General features: G+C 40.2%; 1 protein-coding gene across 8 annotated transcripts in view; it reads left to right on the top strand.

Annotated features, from left to right (window-relative positions):
* The window catches only part of PAK1 (p21 (RAC1) activated kinase 1), a 182,271-nt gene that overhangs the window by 141,377 nt on the left and 18,100 nt on the right, over positions 1–22,794 (top strand). For all 8 annotated transcript variants that reach the window (XM_055416056.2, XM_055416055.2, XM_055416052.2 and 5 more), the window contains 3 exons: positions 9,394–9,442; positions 16,795–16,907; positions 20,156–20,273. In XM_055416056.2, coding sequence (XP_055272031.2) covers positions 9,394–9,442; positions 16,795–16,907; positions 20,156–20,273 — 280 coding nt within the window. The remainder of the gene's footprint in view (positions 1–9,393; positions 9,443–16,794; positions 16,908–20,155; positions 20,274–22,794) is intronic.

Below are 22,794 nucleotides of genomic sequence, written 5' to 3'. Positions count from 1 at the left end.
TTCCTCAGGGCCAAAAAACAAAACAGAAATAATATTGTAACAAATTCAATAAAGATTTTAAAAATAGTCCATCTAAAAAAATCTTAGAAGAAACAAGATGGCAGAGTAGGTGAAGGTAGAGTACATCTCTCTCCATGGATGCGTCAGGAATACACCTTCAGACACAGAAGTGCATGCAGAATATCAGCTGAGGGTGGACAGAAGTACCTGGCCAGTGGAAGGAATATATAGAACAATGCAAAACTCGGTAGGACAAAGCAACTAGGGGAAAAACAGGAGTATTAGTAGGACTGGACCCTCGGCCAGTGGAGGAACTGAAGCAGGGGTCCAATCCCCACATCGGGGCAATTGTTTGAGCCAGAGGAGAAACATTTAAGGCTGAGAATGAAACAGCTGATCTGTGGCAGCCTGAATAAAATGAGAATCAGATAGTCCTTGCTGCAGGCATACATACCTCAGACAGGGATGCAGGTCCCCTAGAAGGTGTAGTGGCTGGGAGTTGGAGTTTAGGGATTGTGGAGCAATCCCAGGGCGAGGGCTGCTATTGACTACAGAGAAACAGATGGAGGGGATGTGATGAAGGAGACTGTGGTGGGAAATGCTGGGGGAGGAAAGCCAGGCAGCCGTGGAAACAAGGTGATACTTCTGAGTCACGCATAGAGGGGTGGAGCCATCACCATAGCTTCTCTCTCTACACATGCCAACATCAGCTGCTGAACAATAGAAAGATTGGCCCATCAAATGCCTGACACACTGAACCTCAGAGTAGGACCCCACCCAGGGTGCTCTTTTAAGTGCCTGACGTGCTGATATACAGAGTAGGACCCCAGACAAGGTAGCCTTCTAAGTGCCTGAATGGGCGGAGCTATGGAGAAAGACTGGCCGAAGAGGCCGTCTGATAGCCAGCTACAAGAGGCTCGAAAAAAGACTCTGATAGGGCCATAACTCCTGCTGCAGAGGCAGTCCATGTCCCTGCACACTTGGCACCGCCAGGGTCCCCGCAAGCCAAGCAGCTGCGTCACCTTCACGCTCAGCTCTCACTGGGGCAGAGCTGACATAGACAAAAAATGTCTTGTATCTTTGTGCGCAGGATCACTTCGGTAGTGTTTGACTTTGCGACTGTGTAATCTGTGGCCTGTCAGGCTTCTCTGTTAGGGAGGGGGGTTCTACAGGGAAGAATATTGGAGCATATTGGCCAATACTGGTTGCCATACTCTTCTAGAGCACTATATTTCCTGCTGCCCTAGCCTCCAACTCCCCTAATACTTGGTGCTGCCAGAACCCCTGCAACCCAAGCAGCTCACCACCTCCACAGCTGGCCCTCACAGGCAAACCCAAGTCCTCCAGAGCAGCCTCAGGAGCAAAACCCCAGTGGACGACCTGCATGCAGAGGTGGAAATAAGACCACAGTTGAAAACCAGGGGCAATGTGGCTAAGGAAGAAGACCCCAAACCTCACCAGCTGTTCAAGCTGCAGATTAAATCCACACGGTCAACTAGGCAGACTCTGTGTCTATGGAATATATTAAAGGACGTTGAGAGCTCCCACAAAAGAAAACACACTAGTTCTGATAGCTGTGGACATTGGAGGCAAGAACACACAGGAGTAGGACCAGATTAGAATCTAAGCTGCCCCCACAGCAGGTACAGAGATCAGCACAGTGTTGGAGGGAATCCTAGGGAGGTGAGGTGGACTGTGACTCCCAGTGAGAGAAAGAACTCTGACAGCAATGATTGAAGAAAAATATTTATTATTCTTATCTTTTGATTCTTTTGGATTTTTTTTTTCTTTTTCCCCCCTCTGTTGTTGTCGATTTTATTGGCACTATGACATCTAATTAAGCTTTTGAGCTTCTTTTTTTTTTCCCTCAGTGACATTTTTTTTGTTGTTATAAACCTCTGTCTCTATGTTGGGCTTTTGCAGTTTTGTAAAGTTTTCCATTTTTTAATTTTAATATTTTTCCTACTGTTCTTTTCCCCTTGCAGTTAATCGTTATAGAAATCTTCTTTATCAACCTCTATTTAACTTTGCACATCTATTCTTTCCTTTCCTCTCAATATATTTGTTAGTTTAATTTTCATTGCTTTATTCCCCATTGCTTTAGTTTTGTTTTCCAGTTTGTGCTTTAGTTAGTTTTGTTCTGGTAGATGTAATTTTGGGTTTCCTTTGTTTGCTAGGTTAATCTATTGTACTTTATTTTTGTTGGACTGTTTTGATTTTGCTTATGGGTTTATATGTATATGTGTTTATTCAGTCACACTTTTTTTTAATCAAATTTTTATTGGAATATAGGTGATTTACAATGTTGTAATTACAGTGTTCTGCTGTACAGCACAGTGAATCAGTCATACATATATTCACTCTATTTTTTATGTTTTTTTTTAATTGAAGGAAAATTTCTTTACAGAATTTTGTGGTTTTCTGTCATACATCATCAAGAATCAGCCATAGATATATCCATGTCCTCTCCCTCCCAGACCTCCTCCCACGTCCCTCCCCACCCCACCCTTCAGCCTGTTGCAGAACTCCTGTTTGAGTTCTCTGAGCCATATAGCAAATTCCCATTGGCTCTCTGTTTTACACATTAGGTACTGTAAATTTCTGTTACTCTCTCCATACATCTCCCCTTCTCCCTCCTCTCCTCCCACCTTGTCTATAGGTCTGTTCTCTATGTCTGTTTCTCCATTGCCGCTCTGAAAATCATCCATCAGTGTCATGTCTTCAGATTCCATATGTATGTGTCAGTATATGATTTTTATATTTCTCTTTCTGGCTAACTTCACTATATAATGGGCTGTAGTTTTGTCTACCTCAGAACAGATACAAATGTGTTCCTTATTATGGCTGAGTAATATTCCATTGTATATATGTACCACAACTTCTTTGTCCATTCATCTGTCGATGGACATCTAAGTTGCTTACATGTTCTAGCTATTGTAAACAGAGCTGCAGTGAACATTGGGGTACATGTGGCTTTTTCAATTTTGATTTTCTCAGGGTATATGCCTAGGAGTGGGATTGCTGGGTCATATAGTGGTTTTATTCCTAGCTTTTAAAGGAGTCTCCATACCATCTTCCATAGTGGCTGTATCAGTTTATATTCCCACCAGCAATGCAAGAGTATTCCCTTTTCTCCACACCCTCTCCAGCATTTATTGTTTGTAGACTTTTTGATGATGGTCATTCTGACAGTCACACTTTTTGTTGCTGTTATAAACCTCTGCTTCTACATTGGACTTTTGCAGTTCTGTGGAAGTTTCCTTTTTTTTTCTTCTTCTGATTTTTTTTTCTTCTTTTCTCTTTTATATAATTTTAATTTTTTTAAACCTATAATATTTTTTCTATATTTATTCCTTTGTTTGCCTCTCCTACTGTTCTTTTCCTCTTGCAGTTTATCTTTAATGTATATAAATCTTCCTCATCTGTCTCTATTTAACTTTGCATATCTGTTATTTCTTTTTTTCCTTTCCTTTCCTCTCAACATATTTGTTATTTTTATTTTCATTGTTTTATTCACCACTTGGCACCTTGCTTTAGTTTTGTTTTCCAGTTTGCACTTTAGTTAGTTTTGTTCTTAACTGGTAAATATAATTTTTGATTTCCTTTGTTTGCTGGGTCAATCTACTGGTCTTTATTTTTGTTGGACTGTTTTGACTTTGCTCTTGGATATATATGTATATGTGTATATTCCATTTATTTTAATTATTATTTGCCTGATTTTGTAACTGCCATTTGTCAGAGGTTTGTCTTTGATTTCTCGTTTTTGGATATTTGTTTTAATCTCACTCAATGCCATAACAGACCACTTGTAGAATCTTCGTTCCTGACCAGAGATCAAGCCCTGAGCCTTTGGAGTGGGAGCACTGACTCCAAGACCCTAGACTACCAGAGAACTAACCCTCAGTCAGTCAGTCAGTCAGTTCAGTTGCTCAGTCGTGTCTGACTCTTTGCGACCCCATGAATCACAGCACGCCAGGCCTCCCTGTCCATCACCAACTCCCGGAGTTCACTCAAACTCGTCCATCGAGTCGGTGATGCCATCCATCCATCTCATGCTCCGTCGTCCCCGTCTCCTCCCGCCTCCAATCCCTCCCAGCATCAGAGTCTTTTCCAGTGAGTCAACTCGTCGCATGAGGTGGCCAAAGTATTGGAGTTTCAGCTTTAGCATCAGTCCTTCCAGTGAACACCCAGGATTGATCTCCTCTAGAATGGACTGGTTGGATCTCCTTGCAGTCCAAGGGACTCTCAAGAGTCTTCTCCAGCACCACAGTTCACAAGCATCAATTCTTCGGCGATCAGCTTTCTTCACAGTCCAACTCTCAAATCTATATGTGACCACAGGAAAAACTGTAGCCTAGGGAGTATCAAATAGTGAGAACTCACACAAAGGAAACCTCTTGAATACAAGACCCGGCATCACCTAACCACCAGTAGCACCCTGTGCAGGACACCTCATCTAAACAACAAACAAAACAAAAATACAAACCCAGTCATCAGTAGACAGGGTAACCACCTCACTCAGCCTTGCCAATCAGAGGAAAAACAAACAAAAAATTCAGCACAAATCTCACCCTATACAAAGCTTACACAAACCACTGGACCAACCTTAGGAGGGCAGAAACCAAAAGGAAGAAAGAATTCAGCCTTGAAGCCTGGGAAGAGGAGACCTCAAACACAATAAGTTAAAAAAAAATAATGAAAAGGCAGAGAGATACTACACAAATGAAAGAACAAACTAGAAACACAGAAGTCCAAGTAAATGAAGAGGAAATAGGCAAACTACCTGAAAAGAATTCAGAATAGTGATAGTAAAGAGGATCAAAAACCTTGAAAACAAAATGGAGAAAATGCAAGAATCAATTAACAAAGATGTAGAAGAATTAAAGAATAAACATACAGAGACAAACAAAATAATTACTGAAATTAAAAATACTCTAGAATGAATCACTAGCAGAATATCTGAAGCAGAATGAATCAGTAAACTGGCAGATAAAATGGTGGAAATAGCTCCTGAAGAGCAGAATAAAGTAAAAAGAATGAAAAGAACTGAGTTTCAGAGACATCTGGGACTGTATCAGATTCACCAACATTCAGATTACAGGGATCCCAAAAGAAGAAGAGAAAAAGAAATATGAGAAAAATTTTGACGAGATTATCGATGAAAATTTCCCCAACATGGAAGAGGAAGTCATAGTCAATCATAGTCACTCAAGTCCAAGAAGCACAGAGTCCCATACAAGATAAACCCCAGGAGAAACATACCAAAACACATACTAATCAAACTAACAAAGACCAAACACAAAGAAAGACTATTAAAAGCAGCAAGGGAGAAGCAGCAAGTAACATACAAGAGAAACCCGTATGCTTAACAGCTGATCTTTCATCAGAAACTCTGCAGACCAGAAGGGAATGCTGTTGCTGCTGCTAAGTTGCTTCAGTTGTATCCAACTCTGTGCAGCCCCATAGACTGCAGCCTCCCAGGCTCCTCTGTCCCTGGGATTCTCCAGGCAAGAATACTGGAGTGGGTTGCCATTTCCTTCTCCAATGCATGAAAGTGAAAAGTGAAAGTGAAGTTGCTCAGTCGTGTCAGACTCTTAGTGACCACATGGACTTCAGCCTCCCAGGCTCCTCTGTCCCTGGGATTCTCCAGGCAAGAGTACTGGAGTGGGTTGCCATTTTCTTCTCCAGAAGGGAATGGCAGGATATAGTTAAAGTACTGAAAGGGAAAAATCTACAACCAAGATTGCTGTACCCGGCAAGGATCTCATTCAAAATTGATGGAGAAATAAAGTTTTTCAGACAAGCAGAAGTTAAGGGAATTCAGTACACCAACCCAGCTTTACAACAAATCTTAAAGGGACTATACAGTCAAGAAATACAAGTGAAGAAAAAAGAGCTATAAAATCAACCCCTAACTATTAAGAAAATGGCAATAGGAACATATATATCAATAGTTACTTTAAATAGATTAAATGCTCCAACCAAAAGACACCGACTGGCTGAATGGATACAAAAACAAGACCCATATATGTGCTGTCTACAAGAAACCCACTTCAGAACTAAAGACACATATAGACTGAAAGGATGGAAAAATATATTCCATGCAAATGGGAAATGAAAGCTGGAGTAGCAATTGTCGTATCAGACAAAATAGACCTTAAAATAAAGAATATTACAAGAGATAAGGAAGGACACTACATAATGATCAAGGGATCAATCCAAGAAGACATAACAATTGTAATTATCTATGCACTCAACATAGTAGCACCTCAATTCATAAGACAAACACTAAAAAACATAAAAGGAGAAATTGACAGTAACACAATAATAGTAGGAGACTTTAATATCCCACTCACACCAATGGAAAGGTCATCAAAACAGAAAATTAATAAGGAAACACAAGTCTTAAATGATACATTAGATGAGATAGATCTCATTGATACTTTTAGCACATTCCATCCAAATGCAGAAGAATACACCTTCTTCTCAAGTGCACATGGAACATTCTCCAGGATAGAACTGTACACAGAAAATTATAAGACACTAATGAAAGAAATCAAAGATGACATAAACAGATGGAGAGATACTCCATTCCTGGGTAGGAAGAATCAATATTTTGAAAATGACTGTACTACCAAACACAGTCTACAAATTCAGTGTGATCCCTATCAAATTACTAATGACATTTTTCACAGAACTATAACAAAAAGTTTCAAAATTCATATATGAAACACAAAAGACCCTAAATAATCAAAGCAGTCTTGAGAAAGAAAAATGGAGCTGGAGGAATCAACCTTCCTGACTTCAGATTATACTACAAAGCTACAGTCATCAAGACAGTATGGTACTGGCACAAAAACAGAAATATAGACCAATGGAACAAGATAGAAAGCCCAGAAATAAACCCATGCACCAGCGGGTACCTTATTTTTGACAAAGAAGGTAAGAATATGCTATGAGACAAAGACAGCCTCTTCAGTAAATGGTTCTGGGAAAACTGGATAGCTACATGTAAAAGAATAAAATTAGAGCACTTCCTAACGCCATACACAAAGATAAGCTCAAAATGGATTAAAGACCTAAGTGTAAAACCAGAAACTATAAAACTCTTAGAGGAAAACATGGGCAGAACACTCAGTAACATAAATCTAAGCAAGATCCTCTATAACCCACCTCCTAGAGTAATGGAAATAAAAACAAAAGTAAACAAGTGGGACCTGATTAAACTTAAAAGCTTCTGCGTAGCAAAGGAAACTATAAGCAAGGTGAAAAGACAGTCTTCAGAATGGGAGAAAATAATAGCAAATCAAACAAGTGACAAAGGATTAATTTCCAAAATATACAAGAAGCTTATACAACTCAATGCCAGAAAAGCAAACAACCCAATTAAAAAGTGGGAAAAAGACCTAAACAGACATTTCTCCAAAGAAGACACACAGATGGCTAACAACACATAAAAAGATGTTCAACATTGCTCATTATTAGAGAAATGGAAATCAAAACCACAATGAGATATCACCTCACACCGGTCAGAATGGCCATCATCAAAAGTCTACAAACAATAAATGCTGGAGAGAGTGTGGAGAAAAGGTAATGCTCTTGCTCTGTTGGTGGGATTGTAAATTGATACAGCCATTGTGGAAGATGGTATGGAGATTCCTTAAAAAACTAGGAATAAAACCACCATATGACCCAGCAATCCCACTCCTAAGCGTATACCCTGAGAAAAGTAAAGTTGAAAAAGACACATGTATCCCATTGTTCATTGCAGCACTATTTACAGTAGCTAGAACATGATAGCAACCTAGATGTCCATCGACAGATGAATGGACAAAGAAGTTGTGGTACATATATACAATGGAATATTACTCAGCCATAAAAGGAACACATTTGAGTCAGTTCTGATGAGGTGGATGAACCTAGAACCTATTATACAGAGTGAAGCGAGTCAGAAAGAGAAAGACAAATGTCGTATTCTAACACATGTATATGGAATCTAGGAGAATGGTACTGAAGAACTTATTTAAAGGGCAACAGTGGAAAAGCAGACAGAATAGATCTATGGACATGGGGAGAGGGGAGGAGAGGGTGAGATATATGGAAAGAGTAATATGGAAACTTACGTTGCCATATGTAAAATAGATAGCCAGTGGGAATTTGCTGTATGGCTCAGGAAACTCAAACAGGGGCTCTGTATCAAGCTAGAGGGGTGGGATGGGGAGGGAGTTGGGAGGGAGATTCAAAAGGGAGGGGATAAATGTATACCTATGGCTGATTCATGTTGTGGTTTGACAGAAAACAACAAAATTCTGTATAGCAATTACCCTTCAATAAAAAAGTAAAAAAATTCTTAAAAAAACTATACATATCACATATATACGATAAATTGGTACTATTATAAAAAATTATTTAAAAAATTGGTACTGTTATAAAATTTGCTTGTTTTTTTTTTTCCCTTTAAAAGTGAAGAGTTTTGTTTGTTTAACTTGGAATTCATGTGTCTAATTATATGTCCTTTGGAGGTAGAAAGAATTAAGTACTACCCAGTGGGCCTGAGTAGCTTTCAGAGCTTCTGTAATCATGGAGAAGCAGTCTGAAAATGTCCAGTCCTGTGAGGCCTGGGCATTTTGCCCTTTAAGAATGGTACATCTGGTGGGATAAGGGGGAATAGGGACAGGAATATAGACATCAGTTTTGTGACAGAAGATGGCTAGAGGTAGGATGATTAGTAATGAGGAAGTAACTGCTAATGTAGAGAATCCAGTCCTTATTTGATTTTCCATATCTTTGATCTCAACTTCCTGATGTAGCTACAATAAAATCCTAACCAAAGAGTTGTAGTTTGGAAGCTGATGACCATAATTTCTGGCTTCCAGGCTAACTTAAAAGCGACTTTTCTCCCTGAATTAACATGACTTCTCTGGGAAGCGTAATCACAGGGCTTGCCAAGAATACATTCTTTCAGTCCATAGAATTTTAATTTTCTTCCAATCGCATGGTGTAAATCTGACACATTGTCATGTAAGGTTACAAAATTGTTGCATATCACTCACAGATATACAGAGTTCATGGTTATAGGCATAAAGTGAGGTTTTTAGTCATTTAGAAAGGACATGTTCACTTTCCTAGCATTATTCCATTATTTCTCTGCTTTCTTCCTCTGTCCCTACTTTCTTTCCTCACTTTCTGATGGCCGCTCGAGCCTATATTCTCTTTGCTGCTACGTACTGCCTTTCATGATCGTGGAAGAGACAATGGGAGGGTCATTTTTTGCTACTATTTTTATTAACACTTGCATTGCCAGATTGTGTGTGGAGAGCTTCCTGTGACAGATGTCACCTCATCTAACACCTGTTTTTTTGTTTTGTTTTTTTCTTTCCCACACCCGTTCAGTGCTTCGGGCACTGTGTACACTGCAATGGATGTAGCCACAGGACAGGAGGTAAGTATCTACCACCAACTACTACTCCTTCAGTTTTACTGTTTCTTACTCTTTTTTGTTTTAGCCCTTCTTAGCTCAACAGGGACTCTTCTAGTTTCTTACTATTGTAGACTAGAAGTCTTTCAGCATGGTGAAATGTACAGATTTTGGAAAGTTATTGTGGCTGCAATCTGGAGAAGAGATTGGAAGAGATAAGAGTGGAGCAGGTGATTCAGCAGGTTACTGGGTAATTCCATGTGAGAGATGATGTTTGGACTAAGGTGGTAGCACATTATAAATGGGGAAAAGTGATGTATTTGAGAGGTACTTAAGTAGATTTGAGGGACTTCCCTCGTGGCTCAAACGGTAAAGCGTCTGCCTACAATGTGAGAGACCCGGGTTCAATCCCGGGAAGATCCTCTGGAAAAGGAAATGGCAACCCACTCCAGTACTCTTGCCTGGAAAATCCTGTGGACGGAGGAGCCTGGTAGTCTACAGTCCATGGGGTCACAAAGAATCAGACACTACTGAACGACAGTTTCACTTTAAGTAGATTTGACAGAATTTGGTGAAGGTGAGGATGACTCACAAGTGAGTGATGTGTGTGTGTGTTCTCAGTTGTGTCTGGTCTTTGTGGCCCCATGGAATATAGCCCACCAGGTTACTCTGTCCATGGAATTTTTCAGTCAAGAATAGTGGAGTGGGTTGGCATTTCCTTCTCCATGGTGTCTTCCCCACCCGAGGACCAAACCTGCATCTCTTGTGTTTCCTATGTTGGCAAGTGGATTCTTTACCACTAACACCACCTGGGAAGCCCAAGTGAGTGATCAGAGGAAGTATAGATTTGAAGAAGTTAGATACTGCCTAAGAGACCTTGTGAAACTGCCTGGTGGACAGTTATTGTACAAATTTGGTGCTTAGAAGAGAAATCTGGTACAGAAGAGATTTAAAACCTGTCTCTTGTCTCTAATCTAGTGGTTCTTCCATTGCTCTGTGCCTAGGATTCCGGTAGACACTGAAGTTCTCATTTGGAAGTCTCTCACGTTTCATAAGCTGGGAAATCTCTAATCTTATTGCTAAGGCCTGATGACCCAAGATCTTACCTTCAGCAGAAGGAAGCCAGGAAGGGAATCTAGAATGCTTGAAGTTTCTTTGCTTTGTACTCTTTGGTTGCAGAGCTGGAATGTTGGCAGGTGGGTTGTGGATCGGAGTTACCTGGGAAAGGTCTTAGTTCAAAGACTAATGGGGCTCAGAACTTGAGAGTCACCTCTTGTTCCAATGCAAATAGAGTTGGGCTCCTCTGAGGGAGGCTACTAGGACCTGCTTGTGTATGTTTGGTGGTTGAAACCCCATTATGTAGTCACATAACTCACTGTGCTCTTGTCAGGCTTTTACAAGTGTCTGAGGCAAATATTGAGGCTCCATTGAGGGTAAGTCAACTTCAAAAGAAATTATGTTGAAAGATTTATTAATTGTTCTTTGATGTGAGAACCAGATAACTAGATGTTTGCCTTTAGTGGATAGTGAAAGTCGCTCAGTTGTGTCCGACACTTTGCGAGCCCATGGATTATATAGTCCATGGAATTCTCCAAGCCAGAATACTGGGGTGGGTAGCCTTTCCCTTCTCCAGGGGATCTTCCCAACCCAGGGAAAGAACCCAGGTCTCCCGCATTGCAGGTGGCTTCTTTACCAGCTGAGCCACAAGGGAAGCCCAGATGTTTACCTTTCAGTTCAGTTCAGTCGCTCAGTCGTGTCCGACTCTGCGACCCCATGAATCACAGCACGCCAGGCCTTCCTGTCCATCACCAACTCCTGGAGTTCACTCAAACTCATGTCCATCGAGTCGGTGATGCCATCCAGCCATCTCATTCTCTGTCGTCCCCGTCTCCTCCCACCCCCAATCCCTCCTAGCATCAGAGTCTTTTCCAGTGAGTCAACTCGTTGCATGAGGTGGCCAAAGTATTGGAGTTTCATCTTTAGCATCAGTCTTACCTTTACTTACTTATAAAAGCTTGGAAAAGTCATTTGACCTCTGGAGCTTGAATTTTATTTCTTTATAAAGTATGCATGATAATATACACCTCTCAAGACTGTTAAATAAGTTGTGTGAAGCAATGCATGTGAAAAATACATCATAAACTAAGAATTACATATATATTAACTTTTATCTGCACATATTTATTTCACCCAGTGTTTACTGATCATTTGCTTTATACTACACTTATGCTAAGAACTATGAAAGATTCAGAGATTAAAAACATATATATATATATAAGTGTAAGAAACCATACTTTCTGTTGTGTACATATAAAACTCTTATAGTGCTGACAGAAACCTGTGTTGAAATAGTGGTAAGGAAGGAAGGAAGGAAGGATGGTATCATTTTGCTGATTTTAAATATGCTATATTGGAGGCAGAGATAGAAAAAGAGGAGGTTATACCAATACTAAAAAGAACCCTACGCATTAGGCAATATTATTTCCTTTTTACTGATGAGGAATTTGAGACTTGGAGTTAAAGTAACTTTTGTGGGGCTGTGCTGCCAGCAGTTAACAAGGACGGGGTTAGAATCTTTTGATTCTAAAATCTTAACTTGTGTTTTCTTGACTGCTAGACTGCAGCAAGGTTTGGCACCATGGCCCCTTGTCATATTTCTGACCTCTGGAGCCTCACAGCCCTTGATGGGAGGCAGGCTGGTGCCGGCTGTTTCCTGGAAGTTCTGGAGCTGCATGTGTGAGAAGCTGGCCACGGGAAACAAACTTGATGTCATGTGCTTGCTTTGTGGTTACAAAACTATGAATGGAAGCAAGTCCGTTAGGTCGGCTAATGCAGTGTAGCCAGGAAGGCCTCATTTTCTCCCCCAGGGAGTATAAATCTTTAATGGAGCTGGCGGGATGCTCCGTCTTTGTGAATGACTGCATATTGGGAGTTACCCGATGAGAAAGGAGAGCTATTGCCTGTCACATATAGGAAGATTAGAATGTTTTAGATTAGTGCTGGAAGTCTTCTAGTTATAGATCCTACAGTTAATTTTCAAGCCTATTTTTATAGGGAATGTGTGTAATAGAGAAAATAGACTGGAAGATGCTTTGAAGTCACACAAGCCTGAAGGCATTGATTATGACCTTGGGCAGCTTCCTTGTAAGTCTTAGTCTTTATTTCTTATCTGAAAATGCAGAGGGTGATTTTCACTTGACAGGGTTGTTAAGTTTTACAGAGAGGATGTCAGTCGAGCACCTAACACTGTGTGGTGGGAGAGTGGTTGGTTTTTGCGGTCATTCCTGCTGATTATGTTGTCATTCTTGCTGCTCTGTGCCAAGTACTCATCAAATGCAGTTATGACAGTGATTAGCATTTTCACTGTTGTATTACTGTATTATTTAAATTTCTTATGTATGAGTAACACGTTGGCCACTATTTCTTTTAGTTCCCAGAAGAATCCTATGAGGAGGAAAATCAGGGTGGGGATTATTATGCTTAGTGTTGATAAAGAGATTGAGGCTCAGGGAGCTTGTGATTGGTCTAGTCTGGTCAGTGACAGAATCAGCCCAAAATGTAGGCCCTCAGAGTTCAAGTCCAGCTCTTTTTCTGTTACGGGAGTGCTGTCTGCTGGCTTGAGTTAAGAGGGATCTGATCAATGAAGGGCGTTTAGCCTAGCCCATGTTTAGTCAGTAGCTGTTGGAAAGGACTGTCCCCTCCTCTGTCATCCATGGCCTGCCTCTGTTCTCCCTTGCTGCTGCCAGCAGTGACCTCTGTGAAGTTCACAAGCACTGTCCCATCGTCTAGGATGGCCTTAGGAACTGCACAGGGTCCAGATCTTAATATGTGTTATAAGGGCTTACAGTCTTAATGTGGTGGGCTTTTAGATCAATGTTTTCGTCTTCAGATGTTAGAAAAAACTAATCATCAGGTGTTACAGAAAACTGTAGCCAGACCAGAAGCCTTCCCTGATAGGAGACCCTACTCCAAAGCAATTTTTTCTCACTTAGGGTAGGGAGTGGAGGTGGTCAAAATGTTTAAAAAAAAATAGTTTCTGTTCTTACTGATAACTGACTCTTGGCAGAATGACTGTCCATACTTGATTTGAAGAAATAATAGAGTCGGGAGTTTTCCCATAAAAGTTGAATTATTCATCCTCTACTTTTCTGGATGATTCTGGAACAACTAGCTGTAGTTGTTCTGTTAGATGTTCATGTTCTTCAATGTTATTTCTAGGAAATAAACACTTAAGTAATTTAAAGTCTAGTCCTGTGGGATGGAATAGCCTATTGCTGATGGTCTTTGTGGTTTAAACACAAAGTATTTATCAACCCACTGAATTCTATCTTTTCCTCTTCATTGCCAAAAAGATTTGCTGAACACACACTGTATCAGGCCCTATGCTTGGCACCAGGGATTCTGAGCTTTCAAATGAGCTCTCAAGTGTCTCGAGATACACATCCTAACTAATCATCATATAGTTCAGTATGTGGTGAGTTCCACAAGAGATGTGTAAATATGGTCTTCAGTTCAGTTCAATTCAGTCGCTCAGTCGTGTCCGACTCTTTATGACCCCATGAATCGGCTTTAAAGAAGGCAAAAAACTTCTCTGGTTTGGAGAACAAAATTTCTTTTGGTTTGATACAAAGGATAAGAAGGTTTTGAACATGTGAAAACAGTGTAAGATGTTCCAAGTGGAGAGAGGCTCAGATATGAGCATATATCTTTCATTGTAGCATATGAAAGAATACAATGAGAAGTAAGAGGTCAGATCGGAAGGACTTTGAAAGTTGGGCCAAGGAACATCTCTAGGAATAGGAACCTTTTTAATTTTGAATCTGGGAGAGTGTTATCAAATGTGTACAGTGGGGAAGATTAATCTGGCTCTGTGTGCAGAATAGGCATCGCTTTTGAGATTCTAATCCTGACTTTGCTACTGAATTGTGCTTGCAAGTCACATATTCTCTCTGAATTACAATTTCCTCATCTGTCAAACACGGTTGGTAGTAATATTTAAGTCATAACGTGTCTCAGAGGATTAAATGAAATACATTGGAGAATATTCTATGTAGTACCTGACACACTGCAAAGTGAAAGTGAAAGTGAAGTTGCTCAGTCGTGTCCGACTCTTTGCAACCCCTTGGACTATAGCCCACCAGGCTCCTCCGTCCATGGGATTCTCCAGGCAAGAATACTGGAGTGGGTTGCCATTTCCTTCTCCAGGGGATCTTCCTGACCCAGGGATCAAACCCAGGTCTCCTGCATTGCAGGCATACGCTTTAACCTCTGAGCCACCAGGGAAGCCCTGACATACTGCAAAAATGGATGCAAAAGTGTCTTGGAAACTAGCATATTCCTTAAGTTGGTATTATGTGAAAATTTGTTCATTTCTATAGACAAAAAGCCTATCAAGATCTTTTTCATACATAAACATTCAGTTCAGTTCATTTCAGTTCAGTCGTTCAGTCGTGTCTGACTCTTTGCGACCCCATGAATCACAGCATGCCAGGCCTCCCTGTCCATCACCAGCTCCCGGAGTTCACTCAAACTCATGTCCATCGAGTTGGTGATGCCATCCATCCATCTCATTCTCTGTCGTCCCCTTCTCCTCCCGCCCCCAATCCCTCCCAGCATCAGAGTCTTTTCCAGTGAGTCAACTCTTCGCATGAGGTGGCCAAAGTATTGGAGTTTCAGCTTCAGCATCAGTCCTTCCAATGAACACCCAGGATTGATCTCCTTTAGAATGGACTGGTTGGATCTCCTTGCAGTCCAAGGGGCTCTTAAGAGTCTTCTCCAGCACCACAGTTCAAAAGCATCAGTTCTTCGGCGATCAGCTTTCTTCACAGTCCAACTCTCACATCCATACATGACCACGAGAAAAACCATAGCCTTGACTAGATGGACCTTGGTTGGCAAAGTAATGTCTTTGCTTTTTAATTTGCTGTCTAGGTTGGTCATAACTTTCCTTCCAAGGAGTAAGCGTCTTTTAATTTCATGGCTGCAATCAGCATCTGCAGTGATTTTGGAGCCCAAAAAAATAAAGTCTGACACTGTTTCCACTGTTTCCCCATCTATTTCCCATGAAGTGATGGGACCAGATGCCATGATCTTTGTTTTCTGAATGTTGAGCTTTAAGCCAACCTTTTCATTCTCCTCTTTCACTTTCATCAAGAGGCTTTTGAGTTCCTCTTCACTTTCTGCCATAAGGGTGGTGTCATCTGCATATCTGAGGTTATTGATATTTCTCCAAGCAATCTTGATTCCAGCTTGTGCTTATTCCAGCCCAGGGTTTCTCATGATGTACTCTGCATAGAAGTTAAATAAGCAGGGTGACAATATACCACCTTGACGCACTCCTTTTCCTATTTGGAACCAGTCTGTTGTCCATGTCCAGTTCTAACTGTTGCTTCCTGACCTGCATACAGGTTTCTCAAGAGGCAGGTCAGGTGGTCTGGTATTCCCATCTCTTTCAGAATTTTCCACAGTTTATTGTGATCCACACAGTCAAAAGCTTTGGCATAGTCAATGAAGCAGAAATATATGTTTTTCTGGAACTCTTGCTTTCTCCATGATCCAGCATAACATAAACATTAAGGATCCCCTTTTTCTATTCTCTCTCAACCTGTTCAACTCTGATTTACTTTTCCACAGTTTAAAAAGGGATCTCCCTTTATGAAGCCTCTACATTGACAGTGTGAAAGAGTTCTTGCCAGTTTTATGTTTCTGTAACATTTTGTGTGTGCTTTTGTCAAAGCACACCTCTTTTATTTTGTGAGTTTTAAAAGTGTTTTTTCTAATATATGTATTTTGTAGCAAGTTTGATCTTCAAACTTTGGTTCACATTAGAATTACTTGGAGGGCTTGTTAAAATACAGGGTTTTTGAGGAAAAGGAAGTCCCTATTTATCAGTACTTGAGCTTAGATTAAATAGAGATCTAAGAAGGTAGAGAGATGAATGGAAAGATCAGTTTCTAAATTCTTTTACTTCCTTATTTAAATTCTTCATAACCATGTCTTATCCTCACCTCCATTGACACCAATACCAATGCCAAGTAATAAATGATCCTTATACTTACCAAGTGAACTTTTCCATTAAATAGAAAATTTGTGCAAACCAAGCCCCCCCGCCAAAAGAAAACAAACCCCACAGAGTTTTTGATTCAGTATGTTTGGGGCCTGAAAATTTTCATTTCCAGCACATTCCCAGATAATGTTGGTGTTGCTGGACTTTGCATTGAGTACCATTGGTCTCCAGTGGTAAACTGTGAGTTCCTCAAGGGCTCAGACCATATTTTATTCATCTCTGTCTCCTAAGTGTTTATATCTGGTACTTAGTTGGTGCTCAGTAAATTTGGAGTGACTCTGGTTATACATTGACTGTACTTTGATTTCAGGTGGCCATTAAGCAGATGAACCTTCAGCAGCAGCCGAAGAAAGAGCTGATTATTAATGAGATCCTGGTCATGAGGGAAAACAAGAACCCAAATATTGTGAACTACCTGGACAGGTATGGAGTGGTAGTCCTGTCAGAGAAATAAGGCCTTTGGGACTGATGGATGGTGGTGCTATTAGAGAAGGCAACACTAGCACTCAGAACTGTTTCTATGCAAGAATCTTTTAAGGTGCTCAGCTCTGTGCCTCTGAGCCTGCATGTTGCTGGCCATCTCTAACTTCTGTACAGTCTTCTGGGTTAGGCTGAACCCTACCACCCTATGGCTTCTCCCAGCTGGTCCTTCTGCTGGCCCCAGGGAATGCCTTCAGCCCATCTGCCTGAGTCAGACGCAAAGGTCTTCAAATCATTCTGCATCGCAAACCTTTTCCTCATCCTGCTTACCCTGCTGAATAACTTCTAGTTAGTCTGCATTATCTTAAAATGTGACATTCAGTAGTTTTGTTTGAGATTTGAGCCTTGTTTGAGATTTGAGGTGTATGGAGCAGTGCAACCCCTCCTTTGTTCTAAACTCCATGGAACTTGATTTTATTCTTTTTGTTGTTGTTGTTCATTAAAAAAATTTTTTTTTTTAAATTTTAAGTGTTCTCTTTTCATTGTTGACCCCTAGTAAGTATGTAGTCAGTTCAATCTCTGATCCTTTTTTTTTTTTTCTTAACAAGAGCTTGCCTTAAACTGGTAACACAGATTTTTGGTTATCTTCATTAAATTCCATTTTGATTCTTTTAATCCATCTTTCCAGCCTGTAAGAATTCTGTTCTTTAAGGTAATAGTAAGAGTTGTAGCTAATATTTGTGTTATGCTTTTCTTTGTACTAAGCACCTTTGTGAATAGCAGTATCTCATTATGAGGTAGGGTTTATTGTCTGTATTTTACAGATGAAGAAATTGAGATTCATAAAAGTTAATAACTTGTCCAAGACCAGTAAGCCAGTAAGTAGCAAATGAGGGTTTTGGATTTGAATATTCCTAGCATCAACGTTCATGCCCTTTCCATCATATTATGTTCTTTTCTACCGTATCTGAACAAAAGAAAGTGCTTCTTGCCTGGGTTTCAGAGAAATCAGAGGTGGAGGTGATATTGGACCAAGTCTTGGACTCTGAGTAATTTTTCTTACTATTTATCGTGCATTGCCAACTTGTTTTCATTGCTGCCAGATTATGCCAGATTTCTTGTTCTGAATCTAAAAGTGGTAAGCGTTCATTTCTTTAAAGGAGTTGGACTTTGGCCTTCTCTGTTTTGGAGATGATAGTCTCTCCATGATGTAGGTCATGACTGGCTCTGAAGAATCCTCTGAAGTTATTCATCCTCCCATCTCTTTTAAGAACTTATTATATGGAGAATAAAGCATGGATAAGCTTCTGAAGGTTGTAAGGATACCACATTTTGCTTCAGGATAAGGAAAAATGAAAGCTGTCTTAAGGGTATGGCCTATCTCATAAAATAGTGAGTTCCTCATTAGTGGAGGTAAGTAAACAACAAAATGCATGTGGTTGAACGAATCTGTGTTCTGGGAATGGGATTAGAAGGTTTATAAATTGTTTATTTATCATGCCTTTGCCAGTGTTTCCAGAAGCTTATTATATTCTGCAGTCAGAAATAAATTAGGCTCAGTCCCTGCCATCAGTCGTAGTGAGGTGCAGAAAAACATACCTGGGAGCTCTTGCTGGAGGAGAAGAGTGGGTACTCTTAAGCTGGACATTCAGTGAAGGTGCTGTGTTTGAGAGTCTGTGGTTTTTGTGAGTTCCAGAGGAGAACTCCATTCATATTTTTTCTTCTGTAAATATGGGATGCTTTGAAGCTTCTTTGATGGTACCTTGGCACAGTGTATAGCTGCATAGTAATTTAGACAACATGATTCTGGTCTTGAGAGCATTATGTGAGGCTCAGCTAAAGGGACTCTGCTTTGTCAGTGTCCACGTAATCTTTTGTACACTTGTGTTTTCCCCGCAGTCAGTCCAAGTTGAGAGATGTCTTTTCGATGTGCTGGGGAATGGTCTATAAATGCACATTCTTTGCCAGGGGTGAAATAGGCTTATGGCAGAGGAGGGCTTTTTACCCAGTCCTGATTTCTCTTTTAGTCCAAGTCCCCACAGTCTTCTCCTAAGAGATTGTTGAAGGAGAGATTAATCTGTCATATTTATTCTTCATGGACATTAAAAAACTGCAAGACTTTGATGCATAAAGAATGCATAATATTATAGAAAGAGGACTGAATTGATTAATAGGCAAGAGAATAGGATTTAAATCTTATCCTTTACTTGAGACTATTTATTTTTTCCAGTAGCCTCCCATCTGCCCAGAGGTAGTCCCAATATGGGGATGAAGATGATATGACATACCGCACAGCTCAAGCCCATCCAGTCTGCCTCCTTTGTCTAAAACTAGCACAAGAGTTTGTAGAACTCTGGACTATCTTTGTTGTTTGTTTGTCTTATTTTGTAGCAGAGGAAACTGACAGGTTAAGTGACCTTTTTACTTATCATATAACAGAACTGAGTGAGCCAGTCCCTGAGTGAAACTTTCAGTTTTAGCCCTTCTCAGCCCCACAGTCTGTCTGCTGATACAGTACTAAATTGGAAACCCTTGGCTTCCAGAAGAGGCTTTGGTTCTGCAGTCCTTACTGAATTTATTCCCTTCTTAGAATCAGAGATGTTCAAAACGGAGATCATTGTCAGCAGAATGGCTGTGTGTATAAAACTCTACAGCTTTTTAATGGTTTTTATAACCATTACTTTATTTAACATTTGCAGTTATCTTTTATTTTACTCATTGATTTATTCAGTAAATAATGACATCTACTGTGCCACTCTCTCTGGGGATGGAATCTTGAACATGACCTGGTACTGGTGTCATGGATCTCAAATCTAGTAGAACTCTCAAGGATGTTTCGTGACTTCCCTAATATTGGTAACATGGACTCCAAATCCCATCTTCATCAGATGTTTGGGTACTCTCTGCTTTCAGGCTTCTAGAGGTGTGGGAACCATGCCTGATTTTAAGAAACACTGCTTTGTGTTGTGATGAAATAAAATTTTATTGCATCTTCAACCTAGTGATTTTAGTTCTGTCTTTTGGGACTTCACAGGACTGTCTGCTTTGTTTTCTCCAGTCGAATCCTTAAGAGATGTCAAGCTAGTGAAATGGTCCCATAGATTCTTCTTTACTTCAGAAAAGAGGACCCTAGACCCTTTCATAGTTGAGGGAAATGCAGAGTCACTCTGTGTATATGCTTGTCCTTTGAAAGCCACTGCTATGGCTCAGTGTTCCCTATTCCTACTCACCTTTTACCTTTACCCCTGCAGTTACCTTGTGGGAGATGAGCTATGGGTTGTCATGGAATATTTGGCTGGAGGTTCTTTGACAGACGTGGTAACGGAAACTTGCATGGATGAAGGTCAGATCGCAGCTGTGTGCCGTGAGGTAAGGCCAACAGCCAACTAGACTTGAGCAGGACATGGCTTCCATATCTATGTATCTCAGGGTTCTGCATCTGATGGGGTCTCAGCCTGGGCACTGTAGAGGTGGGAGAAATTAGCTGTACTCTCCCATCATCCTTTTATGATAACCTGTTTTGAGATTTTTATCATCATTCTTTTTTCTTTAAAGGTAACTATATTCTGAAAAAGTTCATATATAAGTAAGTAAGTAAGTGAAGTCACTCAGTCGTGTCCGACTCTTTGCGACCCCATGGACTGTAGGCTACTAAGCTCCTCTATCCATGGGATTTTACAGGCAAGAATACTGGAGTGGGTTGCCATTTCCTTATATATATATACACACATATATAAAATCATGTATTATTTCAGCCTCTTAAAAATAACTACTGTGAACACTTATTTTCCTTTATCTCTTTAATATGGGTATATATTTTAGTCATATTTTTAAATTCTGCTTTCCTGCTTTATTCATGTGTTATGAAGGAAATAAAGCAGAGTTAAGAGATAGTGACAGAGGAGGTATTATTTTAGATAGTCAGGGAAGGTTTTGCCGTATATTTGAGTAAAGATCTGAATGATATGAGAAAGTAAGCCAAGCAGAAATCTAGGGTAAAATACTTCCAGGCAAAAGGAATAGGAAACAAAGTTTAAATCAGTATTCTTCTCTCTCCTCGTTGCTGTCAAACATCTAAAGTCTGTAAAATGCTTGTATAAGGAGGGAGAATAAAAACTTTGGCAAGGCCTACGTGAGAAGCAGTGTCCTTAGGGGATGGTCACATCTTCATTAGAGTGAGAGGATGAAGGGAGTATTTGGAGAAGTTGCGTATATTGGGTGCTTTGCTGTTAAGAGACTGAAACTTTCTCATAGCCTAATAGTATAAAAGTTTGGGAATTAGGGAAAGAGAGCATGATTAAGTGGTTAGAAGATTAGATTCAGAGTTTTGTGGGGATGAGTATGCCTAGGGTTTGATGATAGAGGAATTAGAAGCATGAAGATGAAATTATGTGGTTTTATAATAATATTAGGAAAAATAAGTCATGTGAAATCCTACTGAAAATATGATCATCTTTTCATTAAAAACCCTGGGATCTAGAACACATACACAGGTAGGTTAATGGAATTAAAATAGGCCTGGGATCTTAGGAGATCTGATTTATTTTCTTTACTGTACCACTGAGGTGGTGTTTCTCTGTTTCATTATTCCCCCTCCCCCACCAGGGAACTTTCAAGTCATTTTTTTCCTAATCACATTTCCTCCATGAAATTTAATATCATAGATAAACTGTGTATCTGTATTCTGGGGACCTTCGGAAATGCAGAGTTACGGTAATATCTAAGATATTTCATTTCAGTCATCCGAAGAACTGACTTTTACTGATTGAGATACATGCAAATGTATGCTTGGGGAAATCAATATGTCTCAAGTGATTTATCTTAGGAATTGCAACATTCATACGGTATATACCTTAGGGGTACCATGTGGATCAAAAAGCATTTGGAAAAACATTTAAATATTATGCAAATACATGGCATTACTATTATCCATAAGTTCTCATAGAGATAATTCACCTTTCTAAAAATACCTTTATCGAGATATAATTCTCATATTATTCAACCATTTAAAATGGATAATTTAAAAGATATTAGTACATTTAATTATACAGCTATCACCGTAATCAGTTTTAGAACATTTGCATCACCCTTGGCCACCTCATGCGACAAGTTGACTCACTGGAAAAGACTCTGATGCTGGGAAAGGTTGGAGGCGGGAGGAGAAGGGGACGACGGAGAATGAGATGGCTGGATGGCATCACTGACTCTGTGGACATGAGTTTGAGTGAACTCCGGGAGTTGGTGATGGACAGGGAGGCCTGGCGTGCTGTGATTCATGGGGTTGCGGAGAGTCGGACACGACTGAGCGACTGAACTGATCTGAACTGAACAAGAAACAAAGAATGTTTAAACTACCGCACAGTTGGACTCATCTCACACACTAGCAAAGTAATGCTCAACATTCTCCAAGCCAGGCATCAACAGTATGTGAACCGTGAACTTCCAGATGTTCAAGCTGGATTTAGAAAAGCCAGAGGAACCAGAAATCAAATTGTGAACGTTCATTGGATCATTGAAAAAGCAAGAGAGTTCCAGAAAAACATCTACTTCTGCTTTAATAACTATGCCAAAGCCTTTGACTATGTGGATTACAACCAACTGTGGAAAATTCTTCAAGAGATGGGAATACCAGACCACCTGACCTGCCTCCTGAGAAATCTGTGTGCAAGTCAAGAAGTAACAGTTAGAACCGAAAATGGAACAACAGACTGGTTCCATATTGGGAAAGGAGTTCATCAAGGCTGTGTATTGTCACCCTGCTTATTTAACTGATATGCAGAGTACATCTTGCAAAATTCTGGGCTAGATGAAGCACAAGCTGGAATAAAGATTGCCAGGAGAAATATCAATAACCTCAGATACGCAGATGACACCACCCTTATGGTAGAAA

Source organism: Moschus berezovskii, chromosome 25 (assembly GCF_049115385.1).
Source record: "Moschus berezovskii isolate FMDL1 chromosome 25, NW_MosBer_1.0, whole genome shotgun sequence".
NCBI lineage: Eukaryota > Metazoa > Chordata > Mammalia > Artiodactyla > Moschidae > Moschus > Moschus berezovskii.
Note: the sequence above shows the minus strand (reverse complement) of the source record. Positions and strands in the feature narration are given on the sequence as shown.